The 23,850-nt window shown below is 31.0% G+C and overlaps 1 protein-coding gene across 10 annotated transcripts in view; it reads left to right on the top strand.

Moving 5' to 3' along the window:
- The window catches only part of Epha5 (EPH receptor A5), a 339,772-nt gene extending 317,212 nt beyond the window's left edge, over positions 1 to 22,560 (top strand). For 8 of the 10 annotated variants that reach the window (XM_015482150.2, XM_048784581.1, XM_048784579.1 and 5 more), the window contains 3 exons: positions 4,766 to 4,959; positions 8,498 to 8,653; positions 16,534 to 22,560. In XM_015482150.2, coding sequence (XP_015337636.1) covers positions 4,766 to 4,959; positions 8,498 to 8,653; positions 16,534 to 16,639 — 456 coding nt within the window. In that variant the 3' untranslated portion in view covers positions 16,640 to 22,560. Of the gene's footprint in view, positions 1 to 4,765; positions 4,960 to 8,497; positions 9,507 to 16,533 lie in introns of those variants that run through there. The other 2 variants (XM_048784582.1, XM_048784580.1) reach the window with 1 other exon arrangement.
- Positions 22,561 to 23,850: the final 1,290 nt, after the last annotated feature.

Genomic DNA, 23,850 nt, shown 5'->3' with positions numbered 1-23,850 from the left:
TGGGAAATATTTAAATTAAACTTCTGGAACCTTTGATGTTTCGTGTAATGTGTGTAAAACAATTCTTATCTTGAAGATCTATAGTTGAGATGAATATGGATAGTACATGTACAGTCTAAATCATTGTGCCTATGATATAATTTACAAGATATTTTTAATTCCTTTAAGCAGCCTATCCCAGGAGGGAATTAGATGTACATGAGGATATTAAGAGGAAATCTTTGAAAGAAAACTCATGAAAGGATAAAGGGAAGGATGGAACACACAGTTCTTTCCCCATGTACATTACAGGTTGAAGGAAGGATGATTGGCTATAACCATCTGAGACAGAATTGTACTGAGAGGAGAGAAATTCCAGAGATCCTCAAGCCAACATTGTCTTTCATAGGAATTTCCATACTTCATAGGACTGAGCCTTTCTTACTATCTTTGCCATGCTCAATAATTGACTCTGGGTAACTTGTGGAAAGCATGGCTTTGTTGCCCCCATGATGAAAGGATTTGGCAACATAGCAGCTGCTGGTTTTGGTTAATTATCATCCCTGCAGGTGAAGATCTGCGAGACAGTTTTTATGGTTGCTATAATTCTTGACCTTTTTCAGTATAGACCTACTTCTGTGCACAGGAACAGATTCTATTATCATGTTGGCTTCTCTCCCTGAGAATTCAGCAGATGCAGGTTACTGGATGAAGAAAAGTAGCTTCTTTTGATCTCAACACCTCATGTGGTCCTTGTCCTCTCTTCTCCACTATCCATTCCAAATTTTTCTCACCCATAAAACTGGGAGATGATGGTTTTGTCCTGCTTGGTGATTTGAATAAATACCTTAATTCTTGGTGGTTTCACACATATCTACCTATCTCATTGCCTTCTGCTGCTCAGTAGCAATTACCCTTACCATCATGGTGACTCTTCCTCTCTAGTAATCCACAAAAGTAATCCATAACTATTAGCTCAGTGGAATTTTTCTTAAAAAGGGGAATAGAGTACAACATAGATTTAACACATTATTGCAAAGTAAAGAATGACTACACACATTTTAGAGCTTGGCTCCAACTTTAGCTGTGCCTTAAAAGATCATTCCAGCCCTCTGCAGTTCTCATTATTTCTGGATGATGACCTTTATGTAGTGGTATACTGGAATCAACCTGTACGAGATAATAACATTTTAGAACATTTCTAACTGGATAAGATTGTATTGGTAGCTTTTGTTGGCATGGAAAAGATGTGTATACCACATAAATGTGTAAATATTACAAATGTATCTCCAATGAGAGTCAGCTGTTAAATATTTACCAGCACATCATGAAGTGTATGATACTCTCACACATCCAAGACTGTGAACAGAATAGTCTGGTTGAGTGATAAGCTGTATTGAATATCATGTTTGTGGATCAAGACTTCCAGAGCTCCCAGTGATGGCTGAAGCTCTATTGGTGTAATAAGCAAGCAAACATCATATTCTGGGAAAAATATAACTGAGAAGATGAACCCATTAATGTTAACATGATTGAAGGAATCCAACATAGTCAACTTGCCACCAAAATAATATTGCCATGTTGGTCGCTCAGTGTTAGGATTTGAGGTTTGAAAGAAGACACAGCCTTCTTTAAACTGTATTCAGACAATTTCTTTACATTTTAGTGTCAAGAAAATTTGCAGTTGATATTAGTATTGCAGATATAGTACATCTGAACTTGATTAAAAATTATAGTTGCCTTTTTCTTTTTCCCTTCTTTTCTTTGTTGATCTCAACAACATATATTAGCAAAGATGATAGTAATCACTGAGGTTATGATTCGTTTGGCTACATACTATAAATTGTATGTTAAAATAAATAGCCTAAAAATTATACATTAGTAGATTTTCAACATTTCACAAACTACCAGAATACTGATGTCTTTAATTTCTCTCCAAAACAATAAAACAAAAATAAAATGAAAAAAAATATTAAGAAATTTTTAATATAAGATTTTAAGTTATAGTTCTAAATTTATTTTAAAAATCAGTTCTGAAGGTTAATTTAAATTTAAATTTATATTTATATATATACTGAGGTCAAGTTCTAAGTTAACTTGGAGACAGGATATTTATATTTCTAAAACTAAATTTACCTGAAAACAGAATTGATTAAGTAATAGATTTTGGAAATAACTTCACAAATCATATAATTTATGTCCATTTTATACCTAAAATGTCCAGAATACCTAAGTGGTTAGCATGTAAAGGAAAGATATTTATATAGCCCAAGATTCTAGAGGCTAAAATATCCAAACAATATGGTGCCAAGTCCTCTGGTGATGGGCCCCAGGTGCAACACAGTAGAGGAAAGAGAAATGCTTACACGCAGAGGAAGCCAAGCACAAGGAATGGCTTTGCTTTTTAACAATCTTCTCTAGAGAAAACTAACCCAGTCGTGTTGGGACTGTGTTAATCACTTTTAAAGGTCAAGCCATCATGAAATAATCATCTTCCACTAGGTCCAACCTCTTAAGGATTCACCACCTTTTAATATTTTCTATTCGGCAGATGATCTTTATTTAAACCATAGAACTTACTAAGTTATTTTAAAACTAATGAATTTAATTTGATTAATTCATTTTGAGTCACATATAAAGACTAGTTGCTCCAGAGAGGAAAGACAATTTTCTTTTTTATTTTAATAGGGGAATTTGGTAATTTGCCAAGGCGTTCTTAAATTTGCAATCCTCCTGCATATAGTTTCCCAGTAGTTGGGATTATAGGTATGTGCTACTGTGCCCTAGTAGAGCTAAAGAAAAGTAATTAATAGTAGCTTTGGGAAAATACCATAATATGAAAAAATTATATTTTAAATAAATTTTCAGTGAAGAAAAAATATTTTATAATCAAAACTGTAATAAGACTTATTATATTGGTACATATATGCTATTAAAGAGAATAACTATTCTATCTGCAATGGGGAGTCTTATAATAAGCAAACTAATGAATAAGTGAACTTCCATTAATATGTGAGGGCAAATGGCCATTTTATTCTTTTAATATTTATTTTATCACAATTGAGAATAAATGTTTTCTCAAAATTCATTTAGCATTTTGTATATATATGCTAATATATTTAATATATATATATATATATATATATATATATATATATATATATAGTAAGTGTTTAATCAGTATCTCACTTTTCTTTATTATTTGATCTCCCAATATGTATCAGCTTTAGTGTACTACATATATTATAGTAGTAGTTGAAATAATTTTTTCTGTGGTTTGCTTTTTAATTGATTATATTGTTTTTGAGTTAAGTAAGTTAACTAAGGTGGTAAGTAGTTTCTTTTGGTCATTTGTCTGTATTTATCCATCTATTTCTGTGAATATTTATTTTCAAAGTACTTTTTATTTCTCAGTTTGCACTTAACTATTGGTACTTCTTAGGAAGCTTTTCCTAGGGAGATGTAAACTACACCAAATTCAAGCTGTGACCAAGTGCTGATGACCCTCACATTTATATTATCGGCCCAATGTCTCCTGTGCTCTAGCCAGATTCCTGTAAATTGCCATCTGGGTGTTCCCCATTCACCTCCGATCAAAGAAATCTCAAATTATACTTGACAACATTTTCTCTCTCCATAAATTTGCTCACCTCAAGTTAACAGAAATAACTGTTCCATGTGATGGGCTTGAACTTGTGTGATCTCTGCTATCCTCTCCCCTCTACTCTTGGGTCATTAGTGTCTCTTAAATCTACCATTTCATCTTTTTTCCATCTGCCACTGTCTTTGTTCAAATGTCAATTTCTCTCATAGAGAAACTTATTTCTTTCCAATCCTTGAAAATGATCTTTCTAAAGTTCCTGTGCTAATTTTAACTTCTATTTTCATTTATCAAATCTAATCTAAATATTTTGTGTGTGGAAAAATATAATTAAATTTGTTAATGATATATTCTTAATAGGATTTTGAGAATTATATCCATTAATATTGATTTTTGGTGTCATTCAAATATTATCATTTTCATAATTGAATAAAAATTGTGTTGTTAATGTGCAGCAGCACGAACAAAACTCTTCTGGAGTTAAGATATGTTGATGGCAGCAGGAACATTACAAATGTTTTTGGTAAAAACAGTCTCACAATTAGACTGCTAATCATACCTCTGGTTGCATTAAAAACCAGTGATGTTTATAATGCCTGTGCTACTAGACAGCTTTCCAAACTCCTGACAGAAACAAGTAGATGAAAAAAAACAGTCAGACCTTGACATTATTAAATGATACATGAGACAGTTATGCTAATTTAACCTTTGACTTATCCATCATTTACTACCCCAAATCTCTTTTGAAGTAAAATTTTCATTCCATTACTTGAAAAATGTGAGTCTGCACATATTTTTTCATTAAAAAGACATTAATTTTTCTGAGAAATCACTAGAAAATTGAATCTCTATTTGATTTCAGAAGGCAAGAGTAAATAAAACTAAATAAAACATGCATATATTTTTATGTCAATTAATTTTACAAATCAACCTTCACCAAGATTTTAGGTTAAAATGATAACTGCTTGTTTTACTTATAATAAGTGAAGAAAGACTATCTTTTTTTATACTATGATGTTGTTTTATTTTGCAGCAAATGAAAATAATTGTGGATTTATAAAATAAAATAGTGATGGTTTGTTATTACTGAAGCTGAAAGAATGAATGAGAATGAAAGTAGGAATTTTCTCAATTTATTCTGTTATATTATGCTGTTGAGGACTGGTTCTGTTTTGCTTTATACAGGTGATTAAAGCAGTAGAGGAAGGCTACCGTCTGCCAAGCCCCATGGATTGTCCTGCTGCTCTCTATCAATTAATGCTGGATTGCTGGCAGAAAGACCGGAATAGCAGGCCCAAGTTTGATGAAATAGTCAACATGTTGGACAAGCTGATTCGCAACCCAAGTAGTCTGAAAACTCTGGTTAATGCTTCAAGCAGGTAAAAACCAGACCTGAGCAATTTCGCTGAATGTATCTCATTCAGAAAGATGCCACAAATATTTCACCAATTAAATCATACTTACATACATGTTAATCTATGAATTTGTAAGACACTGATATATTTGAATATAGCTTTTTGTCTTATAATGAAGGAAATATGTGATAATACTTAAAAGCATTGTTACCCAATATAATAGTTAATGTTCCTGTTTCAGGAAAAAAAAAGCAAACTGCATAATATTATGAAGATAACTGAATTCAGGTAGCATTAAAAAGATAACACTCAAGTGGTGTGTTTTTATATGTTTTTGGAGGATAGGTGTAGATTGAGGAATGAAGAAAGGTCATTTAAGCCCTTATATATTTTATATGTTAAACCATAAATGTCTAACCAAAATTACACTTTGATTTCTTTAGAATACATTTTAGCATCTGTCATTAAATATAAGTAGGTTTAGTGTTCTTATTTTATGCATACTGAAAACTTGGATGCCATTTTGCTCAGATTTAGTTATATAGGATTATTTGGTTAATCATTTAGTGGGCAGTTTGAGCAAGATTTAAAGCTGACAAATAAGTAATCTTGTGAAGAAAATTTGTGTGAGCAAATATTCATATTTATACTTTTCTGAATGGCAGCATAAATGCATTTAATAGTCTTGCACACTTGTAAATTATGTTTTCTCTTTATCTAAAAAACTGTCATTTTATTCTAATATATATCAGTTTGATTCTAAACTGGAAAATTTTCCAGGTTGTTGTTTTCACTATGATTGAAGCAGTTGTCTATTTTGACAAGAAATAATATTATGCAATTAACTGAATTGTTTGCCTGTTAGTGTGAACTAAATGAGAAACAATTTGTGGATCAAGTTACATAAGTTCTATGATTCTAACATAGCATTTGCTTACTAGACTAAAGGTCATTTTAAATATAAATGAGGAAGAATTGTCAAAATCTGTTAAGGCATCATTGACTTCCTGAGGTAACAAATGCAGAATGAATCTTCATAGAAATTTTTTTTCTGTATGTTGTTCTCTAATGTCTAATCTTAAATCTCCAATTGTCATGTAAAATATTAAGCCTTTTCCTATTCTGCTTATTTTAATTATGTTGTCACACATATGGACATAGGAGAGGAAATAATAAAATAAATTCTTAATGTTCTAAATTATATTAAATCGCTTGGCCATCATCATTGAGCTTGAGAATAGTTTAAAATTTTTAAGAATTTACACATTTTCTTCTTAATACATGGAATTTGGCTTTCTAGGTTTTGTTTGAGCAGGTTTAGCTTTCACACTATACTGTCCTTTGTGCAGTCATCTGCAAATTCTAAGTCTTAAAGTCATTAGTTCCTGGTTCACTATGGCTTTTTCCTTCCCTACTCATGTCACAAGATTTGGTGGTTTCAATAAGATGGTTTTCCAACATCTTTTAGTTTCTTGGAATTATTTCTTTCAGTTATTTTGTGTTCTAACTTACTAAGACTCTCTTTTCTATTATCATATTGTAGGTCTTATTTTTACCAGAAATTGAAACTCTTGCATTTCATCTTCAAAGTCATACTTTCCAAATATTTTCTCCTAAATTTCTATCTCAGACAATATTTGGAACCATTGCATAATATTTAAGAATTACTGAAACTTATTCATTTAATCATTCAACAAATACACACCATTCTATCCGTGTCATACTGTTGGCTAAGTGCCGATTATACAGCATTAGGTAAATAGACCTTTTATGCTACCAACACACAGTTGGAGGAGAGAGATATTGAACAAAATAAAAGTTGCAAAAATAGTTGTGTTCAGTTTTGGAGTAGAAAGTGAGAATAGAAGTCAAAAAGATAACTTGGAGGCATTAGTGATTGTGCAAGTGAGATATATGTGTTGTGTTTGTCAGTTTCTCATGATTGTGAAACAAATACATGACAAGAACAACTTATAGGAGAGATTTATTTTGGCTCATAGTTTCAGAAGTTTCAATCCAAAAGAAGAAACATCCTGGTGGAAGGGAACGGCAGAGGGAAATAGCTCAGCTCATTGTCACTAGGAAGAAAAGAAAAGGAAGAGGATAGGGGACAAGATGGTTCTCTTGGGCATGCCCCCCACCACAGTGATCTATTACTTCCAACTAGAAGCCACCTTTTCTACAGTTTCCACCTCCTACCAGTAGTCCACCAAATCATTAATCTATCAAATGCATTAATCCACTGAAGACATTAGAGCCCTCATCATTGAATCCCTTTCTGAAAGTCCCACCTCTGGACATTGCTGCATTGGAGAGTAAGTCTTCAACACTTGGGGGACAAAACTATAATAGGTATCATAAGGTAGTGAGGAAAGAGAAGTAGTCAGATATCAGTGTATTCAAGGTAGAATGGAGAGTATGTGCATATTCTGTGGATTTATTGCAAGGAGAGTGAAGACAAGGTACACTATTGTATGATTATATTGAGGATCTTGAGTGTAGGAGATGTGTGTGGAACGCGATGAGGACTGCAGTATCAGACATGCTGGCATGATGTTCCTATGAGAAATGTGAAACCTAGTCTGGAGATAAAAACAAACAAACAAACAAAAAAACAGATGACATTTGAAGCCATGACAGTGAGTAAAATTGACTAGAGTACAGTGAAGTTATAACTCAATTAGTGAAGATATAGGGATAAGTTCTGACTCTCCAAATTTTAAAGTCAGCCAAAGAGAAAGTCAAAGTCAAAGGAGATTGATGAGTAGGTAGGAACACAAAATCGTCCCCCCCTCAAAAAAAGGAGAGAATATTAATTCAAAACAATGTTGAGATAGAGTGGATTTCAGGAGAATGATAGTAATGGTGATGGTTGTTTATTTCATACAGGTCAGTCATTTTATAGATTAAAAGTGTTCATTCATTTTGACAAAATAAAGATTATTGCTCACCTTAACCCAATCAAGAATTGGGTTTTGTAGAAACCATGCTCAAGTGGATTGAAATGTAAATTGAATGTGAGATAAGTGCAAATACTATAAGCACAAAGACAGATATTTGTGTTCTGTATCCTATGGTTGCAGTATAATTAGGTCATCTCTAATTTATGAGCATTTAAATTATTTTTTACTTTCAGGTACCTTTTGGATGCATTTCTAGAAATCATCATTGATATCTCATTTTTATTATTACCAAAGTTTGCAGATTTGTTTAGCTAAAAGCAAATAATGGTTGGATTGGTTATTTTCAATTTTTATATGTTTTTGAATTAATTTATTTTCTAAGTTCTGATACTTACTCTAGGTGAAATAACAAGCACACTAATATATGAACAGAAAATAAAAAATAAATGGCTTCAGAACTTCCTGAAATATTAACTTAAATAAGCATGGTTTTTTTTAAGTACTCAGTGGACTGAGTTTATATTGTCATGTACTTTGAACCATTTGCTTTCATGTTAGCATTTGTATATTTTCCCTGTAAATATATTTATAACCTCAGTAAATTTTGATAAAAAAAGCATTAAAGTGTTCTTTTAATATTTATGTTTTATGTGTTTTAGAGTATCTAATTTGTTGGCAGAACATGGCCCTCTAGGATCTGGGGCCTATAGATCAGTAGGTGAATGGCTAGAAGCAATCAAGATGGGCCGGTATACGGAGATTTTCATGGAAAATGGATACAGTTCAATGGACGCTGTGGCTCAGGTGACCTTGGAGTGAGTAATTTTTTTTCTGATAATTTTTATGTAATTTCTGGGGCAAGAAAAATTGTTCAGAAACCAATCTGGATGAGAACAAGGGAAATCAGTTAACCCCTGTCCATGTGTGGCAGTTTTCAAAGAAGCCTCATCTTTTTTAGCCTGTATTGTTAACAACTGCATGGTTAATGCTTTTTGTGACCAGTATCTTTGTGTTTTTTTTTTTTTGCTTCAAACAAATAGCATTTGAATATTTGAATAATTGGAATAAGAGCTCCATTGCAAAGTACTGGTATTTTGTGTTGTGGAAAAAGATGTTTTCTTGACAAGTTTTTATACTGGTACCTATGTTATATGAATGTAAATACAAAACAAAACAAACTGTAAGCACAATTGGTGTGGCTAATCCTACATAACAACAAAACATATTCCTAAATTTCAGTTCTCTACGATGAATATCCAGGTAACAACAGCTTAATCAAAGCCTCCTTGGCAGGAATCTCATTTAAAGTCTAAGTGGTGCATCTTATATTCTTACAATCCAAGAATATCCTAGATCCTGCCTTCAATTTGTTATTTGGTACAATCTCAGTGGAACCAATTGTGCCCTTTTCTGTTTGCACGTTTAAGATAAAGCTTATCAAATCTTATTAAATAAAAATCACTAGAGTTAAATATAAAGTTATTTAAGGTTGTAAGTTGTTTGTATTTTATTATATATTCTGTATGTGTAATTATTTTAGCCTACTTGTTATTTGTGAAAATTAACTGTTCTTATGGTGGTTCCATCTAGACTACATTACCATTAATGATAACTTACATCAAATTACCTGCAAACTCAAAAGTTAAAATATTGTTGTAAGGATTAGAAAATGTTAAAATACTCTAAACCACTAAATCACTGTCTTGATATCATTACTTCCCAAAATAGGACCATTGAAGATTTCTCTTCCCATCTCTGCTGTTCTGCCACTCTTTAATTCATTAAATTCACTGCTCATCCCCACAAAAGGTAACAGGGTACCATCATTTATCACTAATTAATGTCACATTCTCAGCATTCCCTAACTTCATACCGAGAATTAAACTGACCTAAATTGCAACCACTCAGCACTCAGCTTGCTTTCCTGACTCATTTAGTACCATCTTCACTGTCACCGCCAGACCATGCCTACTTGATGACATGTATGCTTTGCCCATTATTCCTTTGGACATGTGTGCTATATTTAAAATAGTATACAGAAAAAATTATTGATTATTTAAAACTATTTTTACATGATTGCTATTTAATTTTTCAGTAAAAATGGTCATTTTAATTTATTAAAGTCATTTGTCATTTTATATTAAAATGATACTGTAGGTATTTCTTCTACCCAATGTCGGATTACTTGTAAATATATAATAAAATTATTTGCATTAAACAATGTCTCTTTTTTATTGAGATAGCATATATTATATGTATACACACACATATATATATATATTTATGTATATATAATTTAATCTACCTATTTTTTATTTCTTTATTGACTGAACTGTTGTAATCAGAATGGTTTTGCACTAATTACTTGTGTTGTATTTCTTTGGGGCCTCCAAATACTATAAATATGCTGAGTATGTATGCATTATAGTTTCACTTTTCTTACTCTTTGCTATTTATTTTCCTGTGTGCTCTTCATATCACCAAAACTCTCTTCATTGTGTATGTCTTCTTTCTCAAGTCTTAACAACCTCTTCTATCTTCTTATAATGGTTCTTCTCTAGCTTGTAGTTTCTTGCTATACAGCCTCATTCAGATATTTTTGCCTTTTAATTTATTTTCTCTGACCAAAAGGGGAAGGTAAAACTAGGAGATTTAGTATATTTCCAGTCCAGCCAATGTTGGTCTTCTGATGTCCACTGCTTTAAATTCCCGGGGCCCATAATCATTAACATATTCCTTACTAGGAATTAGGCATACAAATCCTAATGCCAGTAAAATTGACTTCTTAGAGAATCCAGCAACAATAAATATATATTCTCTTCTTTACTGTGCTTTTGAATCCACAGTTTTCCAAATAAGTAAGAAGATATTTATCAAGACACTATGTTAAATAACATACAAAATGAGGAGTAATCAGTTATTTGTTCAGTTAAGAATTTATTAAAAAAAAGATAATCTGTGTAATTTCTCTTGCTCAACAAAAAAATAAAAATAAAAATACCTAGTAAAAAAACTAATTATTAACAGCAGAGGAAAAAAGGATTATCAACAAAAATGCAGGACAACCTGATAATGATTTTTCATACCAAAATATGTAAATATTAATTTATGAAGTCCATATAATGCTATAATAAAATATTATATCTAGAGTTATTGTCATGGCCTGATAGATGAAAGAATACATCCATAGCTCTTGTCAATGTTTAGAAAAATATTTAAATCAACTTTAAATAAAGCAAATGCTCAAACTGCCATGGATAACACATTTGTTGCAATTGTTGACAACAAATTTGTTTTCATAGTTGATTTAGAACAAGAAGAGTTAAAACACAGTTTTTCAGAACCACATGCTTTGGTAAAAGTGTACTTCATGAAGTTTTAGTTTTATTTCTTTATGGACTGTTTGCCAGTACATGCATATATGTATGAATGAAGAAAAATGAAGAATTTGGGGATTTGGGAGTCATTGCATGTTCCATGAAATAACTTTCAACCTTAGACATTTCTGTGTGTTAGTCTCTCTGCCTATACCATGTTAATCAGTGTACAGTTTTCATATTTGAATAACTGTTGTGCGGTAATGACAAAAGCTGTACTATCATATATAAGTGCACTGAGTTGTTGTTGACAGGGAATTGTAAGCCTGAGGCAAGTTTCAAATTGAATCCAAAGATCTGAATTAAAGACAAAGTCACAGCTGCTTTTTTGACTTCTTGTCAGGCCAGTACTGTCAACTTTTTGTTATTCAGAAAATGAGCAAAACCCAATGAATTCAAATATTATACCAATTGTATACAAGCTAAAGGCATTCAATGTTAGTACCAGTTCATAAATTGAGTTTTAAAATATTAAAATAGACATTTTCCAAATTTAGAGCCAAAATGTGTGCAGGTTAATTCAATTAGATTTATTAAATTATCAGTAAAGTCAAAATGCATAAGTTAGTATGTAAAATATATATGTATAGGAGAATTCCATATCGTTGGTGTTCTATGTAGTTAAGGCAAAAATCCAAGTCTAGCCCTTACCATGTATTACCTAATGAAAATGTTAATAGGCCATGATTAAATCTCCTTTTGCCAAATATAAATATATCAACCTTGTACAGTAGCTATACAAATGATTATAAGGATTATTTTTTAAAAATATACCAAAAAATGGAACTGTATGACAAAACCACAAAAGAAGCTAAAAACATTGAATTTTAGTGAATGTTCATTAATCTCTCTTCTCCCTTCTCCTATCAAGCCAATGTTGATGAGTTTAAATTCTAGTAATATAGCTACCAGGTATGTATGTATAGCAGAAAGGAGAAAAATGAGCAAAGAAATGAAACATCCAAAAATGGATTAATTTTACCCTGAATAATCAAGAGTTGGCTTAAATATTAGCTAGACACCTCTTATAATAATTTATTTTTTCTTCTACTAGTTTGTAATCATGATATGATAAAACAGTGTTTTTGCATTGTTTAAAGTCATGAAAAAAATGTTTAAAAAGATGATGAATTGTAATCCTAACAGTGTAATTTTATTTTACTTGCAGCTCTTCTAAAACTAATCATGTGTTGGCAATAAAATACAAACTATTTTATGTAAAAACACTATTCTTAACATATGTAAATAGGATTATCATCATTGGAATTGGCATTGGATATTACTTAAGATTATGTATGGTCATTATGAAATTAATAGAATATATTTATATCTTTATTAATTTTTATGTTGTGCTGAGGATCAAACCTGTTTAAAAGGGAGACACACTAAAAATTACCTAACTATAAAACTATCTTACATAGAAAAACAAAATGAGAAAAATGGTGTATCATGCACCATTTCCAAATATTTCTTTCAAAAACCATTGTATATATGGCAGGAACATAATCACTATATATAAATATTTTTTCTCAAATTTCTGTCATTATTACTGATAATCTGATCATTTAATACATGTATTAGATATAAAATGGAAATTGTTGGAAGTAATAAAGAGTGTGAGACAAACCACTTACAATACTTCAATAATGCATTTATCAGTATTAGAATAAGGACATTTAACTTGTGCTGTAGACAGTTTCTAATGTCATTTCAATTCTCAAAGGAAGTATCATTAAAAACATGATTGAAGGGGTTTCTAAAGAAACTACTTAGAATAACTTATTGAGAATAAGTAAACTTGAATAAAAAAAATCTTATATTTACATTTCACTGAAAATCATATTATATGGAGATATATATATATATATATATATATATATATATATATATATATATGCACATTACCTCAAAATCATGCTATTTTTGTCCTTTAATTTGATATTTTCAATGACAAAGTCTACTGGGCAACGTGACACATGCCTGTAATCCTGGCAGCTAGAGCAACTGAGGCAGGAGGATCACCAGTTCAAAGCCAGCTCAGCAAAAGTGAGGTGGTAAGCAACTCAGTGAGACCCTGTCTCTAGATAAAATACAAAATACGGCTGGGGATGTGGCTCAGTGGTCAAATATCCCTGAGATCAATACCAGGTACCCCCTCCAAATGACAAGCCTGTTAAGAAAAACAATAACATCCCATTAAAGACACACATTATTTAAGGCAATATGCAAAATGCAGTTTGATATTTTCATAACTCCACTTCTCCTTTGAGGAGAGGGGAATGAAAGGAAGTGCAAAGGAGGGAGAAAGAGGCAAAGGGAAGAGAGAGAATGAATTTTAGTGGTCTGACCATCCATATGCAACTGAGAGAAGCATCAAACAATAAATTGATCTGAAAATAAACTTTTATGCTTGGTTCACTGGAAAGATTGAAATGATTTTAACTTAAACCCTACATATCTAAAATAAGCAAATTTTACTTTCCCTTAAACACAAATTCTATACCATATTTATTAATCAAATTCCATTCCTCAAAACATTTACTCTTTAGCATTATTTCTTGGAAAAATTTATAGTCTTTGTGTGGTCAAGTCATTTCCAGAGAAAGAAGTCATATTTACAAGTTAAAGCAGTGAATACAAAAATAAGTCAAACTACAGATTTGATGTCATTCTGACCAAAGAACCAGGAGTTGGAATATGGAACATATACATACAAACTCCTTTCAAATTAAAGTTTTGTTATTGTATATGAAATGTCCATGATGTTTGAGTTGGAAAAATCTATGAATTACTTTTTCAAGTCACTAAGAACTGTAATTGTTATTCTCAAAATATTATTTCTAATAATTAGTATAATAATTATGAATTATATAATTTAATGATATGCATATGTGTATTTAAATATATATTTATACTTCCCAGATTGGATTCAGAAATATAAATTAGTATGGGATAGAACATATATTTTAAAACATCAATTCTAGTCCTAATTAAATTTTTTTTGCATAACTTGATGGTTTTTAGGTTATGAAATTTAAATTTTGTTCTTTTTCTCCTGACTTTGATCTGCACTGTACTAGTGAACACCTATGAATAGCTACATGTATACAATTTTTCATGATTCATGAAACATGTGGAGATATAATATTAATTAGCCCATAATGGAAACTGTCATGAAACACAGATCCACTTACTATAGTCTCATCAAAGAAGTTTGTGCTTGGTTTCCTTCTTTAGATATCTTCTTTCTTATGGAATTTTCAATATTTGATGATATATGTACAAATTTCTGGTTTTACAAATGAATAAATTGGTGCATTGTAGTTTGACATGGCTTTGCTCAAAATCATATTTAAGAACAATGAAAAATTAAGAGTATGGATTTTGTGATCAGGTAACTGGTTTTGGTTCTATTCTTGCTACTTACAGACTGTGCCATGTAGCCAAATGACTTAAATTCTCTAAGAATGTGTTAACTAATCCATAAATGGAAATTTTAAAAATAATCTATATCTTAGGTTTTAATATTTTACTAGCAAAGAAGGAGATGTGTATTAAGTGCTATTATATTTATGTTTACTGATACAATTCTCAACCAGGGGAGATTTTGCCACTCAGAACAGTTGTCAATGTCTGAAGGCATTTTCTTTCTTTTAACAACAAGGAAGGATTGGTGGTGGTACAGTGCTGCTTTTATCTAATGGGTTGAGCTGGGTTGCTGCTGAATATCCCATGACATACAGAACAGCCCCCAATAACACAGAAGTGTCCAGCTCATGATGTTAATAGGAGCAAACATGACAAATTCTGTTAAGTTGAAAAGAGACAAGATTAAATTCAAGGTTTTTTTTTAATTCTTAGTTTATCATTACCTATTATAGTCAATTTCATCACTATACTAACAATAGTTATTTTGCTTCAAAGTAATATTTATTGACTTCTAAGTTTTGCTGATGATTCTCTTCCATGACACATCTATCATTATTATTTAATATTGTGATTTGGCATCTTATAACTGTAATAATATCTAAATTTAATATCCATATTTTAATAATAAATATATCTTCATCATAAGTATCAATAGCATTTAAAATTATTTTTTGGTTACTTGTCATTTCCTAAAACCTTCACAGGAAATCAAGAAACTATAAAGGGAAAAAAGAAAAGATATTATTTCAGTAAGCAATTCTTTGCAATATCAATATAAATGGAGTAAATTTAATTTTTATTCTCTGATAATTAAGAAAATCTTTTCAGTTCATTTGAAACAATTTAATTGTACCTATAATAATCCTGATTGTCTTCTACCTATTACATTCTAAAAAAATCTGGAATGAATACATTTACTGAATGCAAAGATACTTCATTTTTAGCCTAATCTTTTCCAAAAAGCAATTTTATAACATGCCAAACAACTTTTTTCATTTAGCATTTTAAATTATTGATGCTCATTTTTTCTATACTTAATGCATATTATTTTCCAACTAAACCTGAATCATAACATTTGTCAAATACACACTTTATGAGAAGAGCATTCTTGAGTTTCTATGAAATAACATTGAAAAATCATAGGTGCATGGGTGCAGGAAGCTCCATAATATGCCTGACTAGTTTAGAAATCTAAACATTTGTAATCTTCTTTGAATAATGTGCTTGTTTAAAAAAAAAACACATGAAAAGTATCTTGTTTGAAGGACTTTTTGAAAGTGTGTAATCTTCAGCTCTAAATTCCAGTAAAGTTTAAGTGTTATTTGATAAAGGCGAAAAGCTCTGGTATTTTGAGTTCAAAGCAAAAATTAACATAAAATATTGTTATAAGAGCAATGTATTGATGATTATTCCCTAAGGATATCTGTTATACATAATTATGTTATAGAATTATTCATTTAAACCATTCAGTCTTCAACCACTTGACTGTAAAATTTTAAATAAATATTTTGTGCTCCATGAAAAAAAATGCACATGTTATAGGTTCACAATTTTAAAACTGTTCAATGAAATAGAACCTTTCAAGTTCAATACTTATTGGTAAGATGTGAAAATGTGTTTGTTCACCACTCTGTGTCATTAAAATCATTCTGTTTACCAAGAGGGGCGAATATGTTTTGTATAATTGCCTGTTATAAATACTTCATTGTCTGCAAAAAGATTTTTTAGAGGTACAATTTCAGAGACTACCTTTGATATTTGGACCCTGAATGTCTAAATTGGGACTGAAATTAACTAGTTTCTGCAAGAAGTTTGCCCCAGCGTGAAATTTTGAGGTGTGCTACAAATTGAACCAATACATACATCCAATGTGTGCTTTCTTCATGCAGGGATTTGAGACGGCTTGGAGTGACTCTTGTCGGTCACCAGAAGAAGATCATGAACAGCCTTCAAGAAATGAAGGTGCAGCTGGTGAACGGAATGGTGCCATTGTAACTTCTGCTAATGTCACTTCTTCCAGTGAATGATTCTGCACTTTGTAAACAGCCCTGAGATTTATTTTAACAAAAAAAGGGGAAAAAGGGAAAACAGTGATTTCTAAACTTTAGGAGAGCTATGTCTCATCCACAGAATTTGTAATCAGTGTTTTACTAAAATCTCCATATCTTCCTCTCAGTTTCTTCATTTTTCATGAAGCAACAATGACCTTCAGAAAATAAGAACAAAAATACTCTCTTATGTTACATAAAAATCCTCACTACTACTTCTACAAAATTTTTACATGAAAATACAAATATATAGCACCTTCACAGACTAAATTAAGGCAGCCCCTTTCAAAACTTCCAGGGATCTACTTGAAAGGAAAAGTCTTATAGCCATTTGTGGGCTAAGAAAAGCTGCAGTTTACTGAAGTTTACTTCAAGTCTTAATTGTCTACATAAGTGTATTGAAGAGCAATATGATTAGATTATTTCTTAATACATATCTTCTTTTGTAATTTTAAAATGCTATTTACATGGTATTAAGTTATAGAAACTAGTTTATAAACACATTGCTTGATCAAGGAAAAGTACAATACAGGGTGTGTATTTATTTTTCTGTGTTATAAAATTTACTTTTAGTTGCTCTTCTAGAGACTATTAGGTAATAAATGTGTATATATTGTATATTTTGCAATATATCTGAAAACTGATTTAAGTTGGAATTGTGTGGGTATGCTTGCATATGTGTGCATTATCATTCTGCTTGCATTTTAATAGTGTCTCAATTTTAGCAACATATAAGGACAAGTGTTCCAGAGTGTATTACAAATAAGAAAAATAGGGAAGCAGTAAAACAAAATTTAACACAAGCTGGTGTCTCTTTTTCCCTCATGTGTCCAAAAGCTACTAATCTCTTTATTCACTAACAGGAAATGTCTATAAGATTAAATCCCCTTTGGCTTTTTAAAAACACTTTGTGATATCTGTGACAATGCTGTTCTTCTCGCCATTAATCTTGCACCCCTGTAAGAAATTTCACCTTTCTGATTCCCAGAAAATATCTTGTCAAGCAAAGTTGACACCAAAGGGCAAATTTTCAGCAGGATGTAGAAGGATTTAACTGTGCTGGCTTCTGTTAATGTTGTTAAATCCAGGCACATAGCACTAAGCATCACCCTTAAGTGTTAATCCTTTGCAACCATTTCCATTGTGCTTCATTTCTAGACATTTTGATACTAACAAAGCAATGAAATGATGAAAAATACACATTTTTCCTTCAGAATTTTCTTTATTTCAAGTTTTTTTGTTGATGAATGTTTATTAATTTGGTAATTTCACTTTGCATTCAGTTACTGGACATTGAAATTATTTTGAGGAACCAACCTGAAGTATTATTTAATTGGACTTATTAGGGAATATAAGTCATATCTTCTGAAGGTTCCATAAATATACTTGGTGAAGAAGGATAAATAAACCATGGTAAAAATTACATAATTTATTAGAAAGCATACAAAACTGAGCTCCTTATATGAACAAAAGTTCTGTATTATTGCACATTATTAAAATCATGTAATGGCACGTGATCATTCAAGGAGCAGAGTACTTGAATTAGATATCACTTACTCATGATTCTCAATTGTAATAGTAAGTATGTCAGAGTATCCTTGGAGTGGTGGAATCCATAGGACATGTACTTGTGTTAGATTAATTGTACTCTCTTTTTCCTAAGCACCTGTTTTACTTGAATGTTGATTTATATAAGAATAAACTTGTGGGGAATAACTTCTTTCTATCCTGCCCACCCTTTACTTAAGCTGTAATGTAACATTTTGTCAAAGCACAAGAAAAAGCCAAAAGAGCAACAAAAAAGAAGGGAGAGAGAAATGGTCTAAATACTTTTCAAATTACGCATTGAGTTCCATCTCTGTAGAGTACCATTGCTCCATATAAACTATGCTGTAATTTTGCTCTATTAGGTTAGTGAAATTTCCAGAGAAAGTTGAGAAAATTAATATTGTTTTGATAGAGTCACAAGTAAACAGACATTACTGTTACTAAAGATGCATTTGTTCAATACAGGGAAATGTTGAATCTAAATCCTTTTATACAAAATAATTGAAGATTGTGTTTCAGTACACTGAATTTTCTAAAGTATGGAAATCTAAGTGATAAAGTATCAATTGAGAAACTTCAAAGTAGGAAAAGACTTAGGAATTGAAAAAGAAAGCTGTTATACGTTTGTAGAACAGGTGGACAAGTCAATATTGTTTGGACATAAAATTGTTTCCAAAATTGTTTTCCAACTTTGTATTTTCAGAGCCAATTGGGATTTTTGGGGTGGTGTATGTTTAAGTGACTAGAAGTTACAATGTAGATTTACACATTTTCACAAAGAAAGAATATATATTAATTTGGATTGAGTTGATTTTCCTCCTTTGCAATATTGGTGTTCATTTCAGAAGACGATTCTAATTGAAAATTATATAGCTCCATATAGCTTTCATCCATATCTCAAGTTGGTTGAGAATATTTTTAATGTTGATAAGATTTTTAGAACAGATAGATATTTTCAAATAAGATGTACTCTGCCCTCCAAAATAGGAAAGAATACTTTTCTAAAATATGTGTTCACCACTGGATATGTCACCAATTGGAAAGAGCCAATCTCATCTATACCTGTGAGAAATAGAATGAGGAGAACATGCCAATTTTCTGAAATACAGTGAGGCTGTAACCCAGGGCAAGGATTTGAAAATCTCAATTGTATAATTTTTATTCTATTGAGTATTCATTTTGTCACCCATCAGTTTACCAAAAATAAAGCATAGATTAGATAATTTTAGCATATACAATAGATTTGCCAAATAATATGCAATTTTACTGTAGCAATATCTTTAGGGCATCGTCTTTCTCAGTGTTAGACTTTGAAAAACAGGTATGTCCAGAAAGTTATTTTCACTTTACTGATACCTGTTGAAGTCACTCAATTACTACTTTTATCAATCATAATTTGTTGCTAATCTTGCCATTTGCTCACATGTAATATGACACATAATTAGTTCCTCTTTTTGAAATGTATTAATTGTAAGTAAAAATGTAAAGATATTCATTGTCCCATTTTTAAAAATGTTAATGTGCATGACCTTTTATTTCATATATTTTATTCACCAACTCAGTGTTCTGAAATTTTAGGATCACTGTAAAATTATATCCCAGGTTAGGAGTGTAGCTCAGTAGTAGAGTGCTTTGCCTAGCATGTGCAAGGTCCTGGGTTTTATTCCCAATACTGAAAAAAATTTGTACCCCAATATTTCATGTAAACCTATGTGTAATCAGCATCATTTTAGAGTTGCCTAAACAACACAAAACATTTGTAATTCTGTTTTAGAAAGAGTTTTAACCAGTGTGCAATGATGAAGGCACTATTTCATATCTCACGTTTAAAATACAACATTATTAACGCCAGTTGAGCACTAATGCATTTGCATGACCTGCATTTAATTTCTATGTGAAAGTAAAATATTTTGAAACACGGTACTTTCTCCCATTTGAAGTGGGTTCTCAGAAGCACAAGTATAGATATTTACCTTTGGAAGCTTTTGTGGCTGTAATGGATAGCAAACACTATTGAGTCAGGTGTTAGAAATTTACCAGATGTATAATGTTGAATAGTAAAATAAGGTTCTTTTCTCATTTTGTTTGTTCTAAAAATAAGAAAAAAGAAGAAAGCTAATTGTGATAGTAAACTGTCTTTGTTTATGTCCTTCCAGATGTTTAACTCAAAGTAAATACAAAGTAGGTACAATATGGTGGTGATGACAGCAGCGACGATGATGATGAATAAACAGAATCAAATGCTAGCTTTATTTGAAACTGAATAACTAGAATAAGTCATCATTATTTTCAACTCTAACACAGCTGGTTACATTGAATATTTTCTCTCTATTATGCTGTTAATTATATAGTAATGTATCAAAAAAGAAATAGATAAGAATTTTTTTCATTTCTTGTTCATTTATGAAAAAGTCTTTTCACATATAAATGACTGAACGTTCTTGTTTAGAATGACCATGTAATTATTGCTTTGAAGACACCAATTCATTTTTTTAAAAATCTGTTTATAATAATCAGAAACAAATGTTGCTTTTTCTTCAAAATGTTAATAGAAATAATTGAAGGTGGCCAAAATATATCATGTTATTCCTGCTGGGGGCTTTATTATCTGAAGTTTGAGTGGTCAACATATTTGTGAATCTTTAGACTGCTGTAGTTTTGCGATTAATTATGTAAAAGTGTATAAATTCCACTTATAATAGTCTGAGAATAAACTTAGACTCAGTCATTTGTTGATATGTTATCTTAGTTTCAGGCAGGTGAGAGCAGCTGCATAGCATATTTTATCCTCTGATAGGCATCAAGATATCTGAAGTCCCTGTCTCAGAGTTAATTCAAAGATGGATTAGCATTTCTGTATTTCTTTTCCCATTTGAAGCTCTATGTGCTTTTGGTTTGTGTACATGTTTTTGTAGTGTAAGATATGAAATTTTATATTTTTTCAGAAAATAAAAAAACCCTTTGAATACAGTTAAATCAGACTGTCATGCTTGACCCTCTCCCAATACTTTAAATTTACAATCTTTGTATAATGATTTCAGTTAGTTCTAATAAAAAATGTTTGAATATCTTATGCTATATATTTAAAAGGCCACCAGGATTCGTTTTTTACAAAGAGATTTTCACGAATGTTTGCATTTGAATTATTTTTTGAAAGTAGAAATTGATTGAGATTATGGAACATGAACTTTCTATGTCAACTCCCAATTAAAAGTTATTTGTGACAGTACAGTACAATATTAACTTGGAAAAAAAAAAACAGCTGTGTGCAGTATCTACAAAGAAGAGCTTTTATTGACCAGTGTCAGCCTCTGTCCTTCTCATCACTATGCAGCTGCTATATTATAGAAAGAGGAGTTGCTTACCCAAGGAAGAGGTATTATTAAGTACAAACCCTCCTTGCTTCTTGTAAGTATTATATCATACAAGTCTCTTTTTATAAAAAGCATAGCAAAAAATCTGCTGCACTCAAGGAAATGAATCACACTTTCAGTCTTTGCATCTGCATCTTAATAAAGTGATATCACTGTGCCCATGAAAATAATCCATAATTCCTTTGCCTGTGCATAAAACTCAGTGTAGTAAGAATAGCATTTAATCTTTTAGTGAATAGTCTGATACAAATATTTCAGAGTACTTTGTTACCAAGTAGAATATTCTTGCTTCTGTTTTGCTACAGAAGTAAAGATTGTATAAAAAAAGAAAATTTTCCCCAATCCTGTATTTACTCTTGACCAGATAGGAGGATAGGGTGGCAAAGAAAAATTAAAATTTAATGAAAATGCACCATTCTGTATTCAAATTTTTCATTCTTACCTTTGAAAATATGAATATTATTGCTTCCTTTTACTGATGTTGAAACAGGAGCTCAAAGATGTTAAGAAGTTGCCCAAGACCTGACTACTCTTCAAAGGTAGAATGAAACCCATGTTATTTCATACCAAACACATGAAAATTATACCACATTACTCAGACTCCGCATTGTTAATCATGCTATTGAAACAACAGAATAATTTATAGCACCTTTTAAATTAAATGACACAAAAACTGAGAAGCATTGAGAAAAAATAGCTACACGTTTTCATGAAGCAAAGTGAAAATCTTGCATTAAAAACCAGAATCTGACTGATCACAGTCTAACATGTTTAGTTTTGAGGATAAGTCAGACTTTGGTAATCAAAAACAATTTATCTGATTTGTTATTGTACCACTGAGTAGCATCCCAAAGTAATTCATTTTTTCTTGGATAGGTCATGGTTTTTTGCAACAACTACAAAATGATTGCATAGATTTGCAATTTTCTACAAGCTCAGGAAATCGGAAAAAAAAAAAAAAGGTTACTTATTTCTAGCTATAGTATCAGAATGTCAAGTGTCTGGGCAATTTGCTACCTAGTTGTTGTTAAACCCAAAGTAAAATAAATAAGTTATTAGCGGATTAAAAATAATAAACTATATAAAGCTGTCAGAAATGCTGAATTATAAATTTATTTCAGAGCAAGAGTTATTTGTTCTTTAATCTTCCCTATTTAAAAAAAATCTTTAGGAAAAAAAAATCAAATTTACTATGATGATACTCAATTTGAAGTTTCTATCTATTTTCAAGTTACAGACAGTAAGAATTAATTGAGAATTGAACGTAATTTTATGATATTGGATTTCTAAACAAAACTATTTTTTTTATTTATTAGCTTTTTGTTACTATTTTATTGTAATAAAATTTTACACCAAATCCCAAGTAAAAGATGTCACTCTATAATAAGTGATGAAGATATTTTTAATTAATTATTTTTATATATGTGACAAATTTCTTTCATGAAATAAAATTCATTCATTGTGAATAAATTATTTTAATTATCAATCATTACTAAGTCAAAGATGTTTTAACAAGAGTTTCAAGTTTAGCCTAGTCCTAATGCTTTTCTCAGTTATCTATCTGACAATTAGAAATATAGCTGTGTTTTTTAAGCATCATGGTGTCTTTTACTCTAACTTCAGAATTATTCAATCTTTTATATTGCTTTATATTTTAATTTTTTAAAAAATATGTTATAGCCGGGTGTGGTGGTACATACCTGTAATCCCAGTGACTCCAGAGGCTGAGGCAGGAGAATAGCAATTTCAAAGCCAGACTCAGCTACTTAGGTGAGACCCTCATCAATGTAGGGAGACCTAGTCTCAAAATAAAAATTAAAAGAACTGGGGATGTGGCTCAGAAAAATATGTTAGAGTCAATTTTTGTGTCTTTGCTTAAAATGTCCTGTCAGATACCTCACATTGGACTGATGGCTTTCCTGGCTACAAAATTCTAAGTTATTTTTTTTCTTTCACAACTTTGAGGGCATTGCTGGGTTTTTGTTGTTGTTGTTGGTTTTGTTTTTGGGGGGGTTATGTTGTTGTTGTTATCCATTGTCTCTTGACAATTTTTTTTCCCTTTCTACCTCAGTGAACTTTTTCCTCTTACTGGAAACTTACAGGAACTTCACTTCTAACACCTACCCCCATCTTGTTTTACCTGCTACTTACTTGGTATACCCCCAATTTAAAGACAAAATCCACTGTCCAGGGAAATTTTATATATTTTTTTCTTTTATTATCTTCTTTTATAGCT

Source organism: Marmota marmota, unplaced genomic scaffold (assembly GCF_001458135.2).
Source record: "Marmota marmota marmota unplaced genomic scaffold, marMar, whole genome shotgun sequence".
In the NCBI taxonomy this organism is placed as follows: Eukaryota; Metazoa; Chordata; class Mammalia; order Rodentia; family Sciuridae; genus Marmota; species Marmota marmota.
Note: the sequence above shows the minus strand (reverse complement) of the source record. Positions and strands in the feature narration are given on the sequence as shown.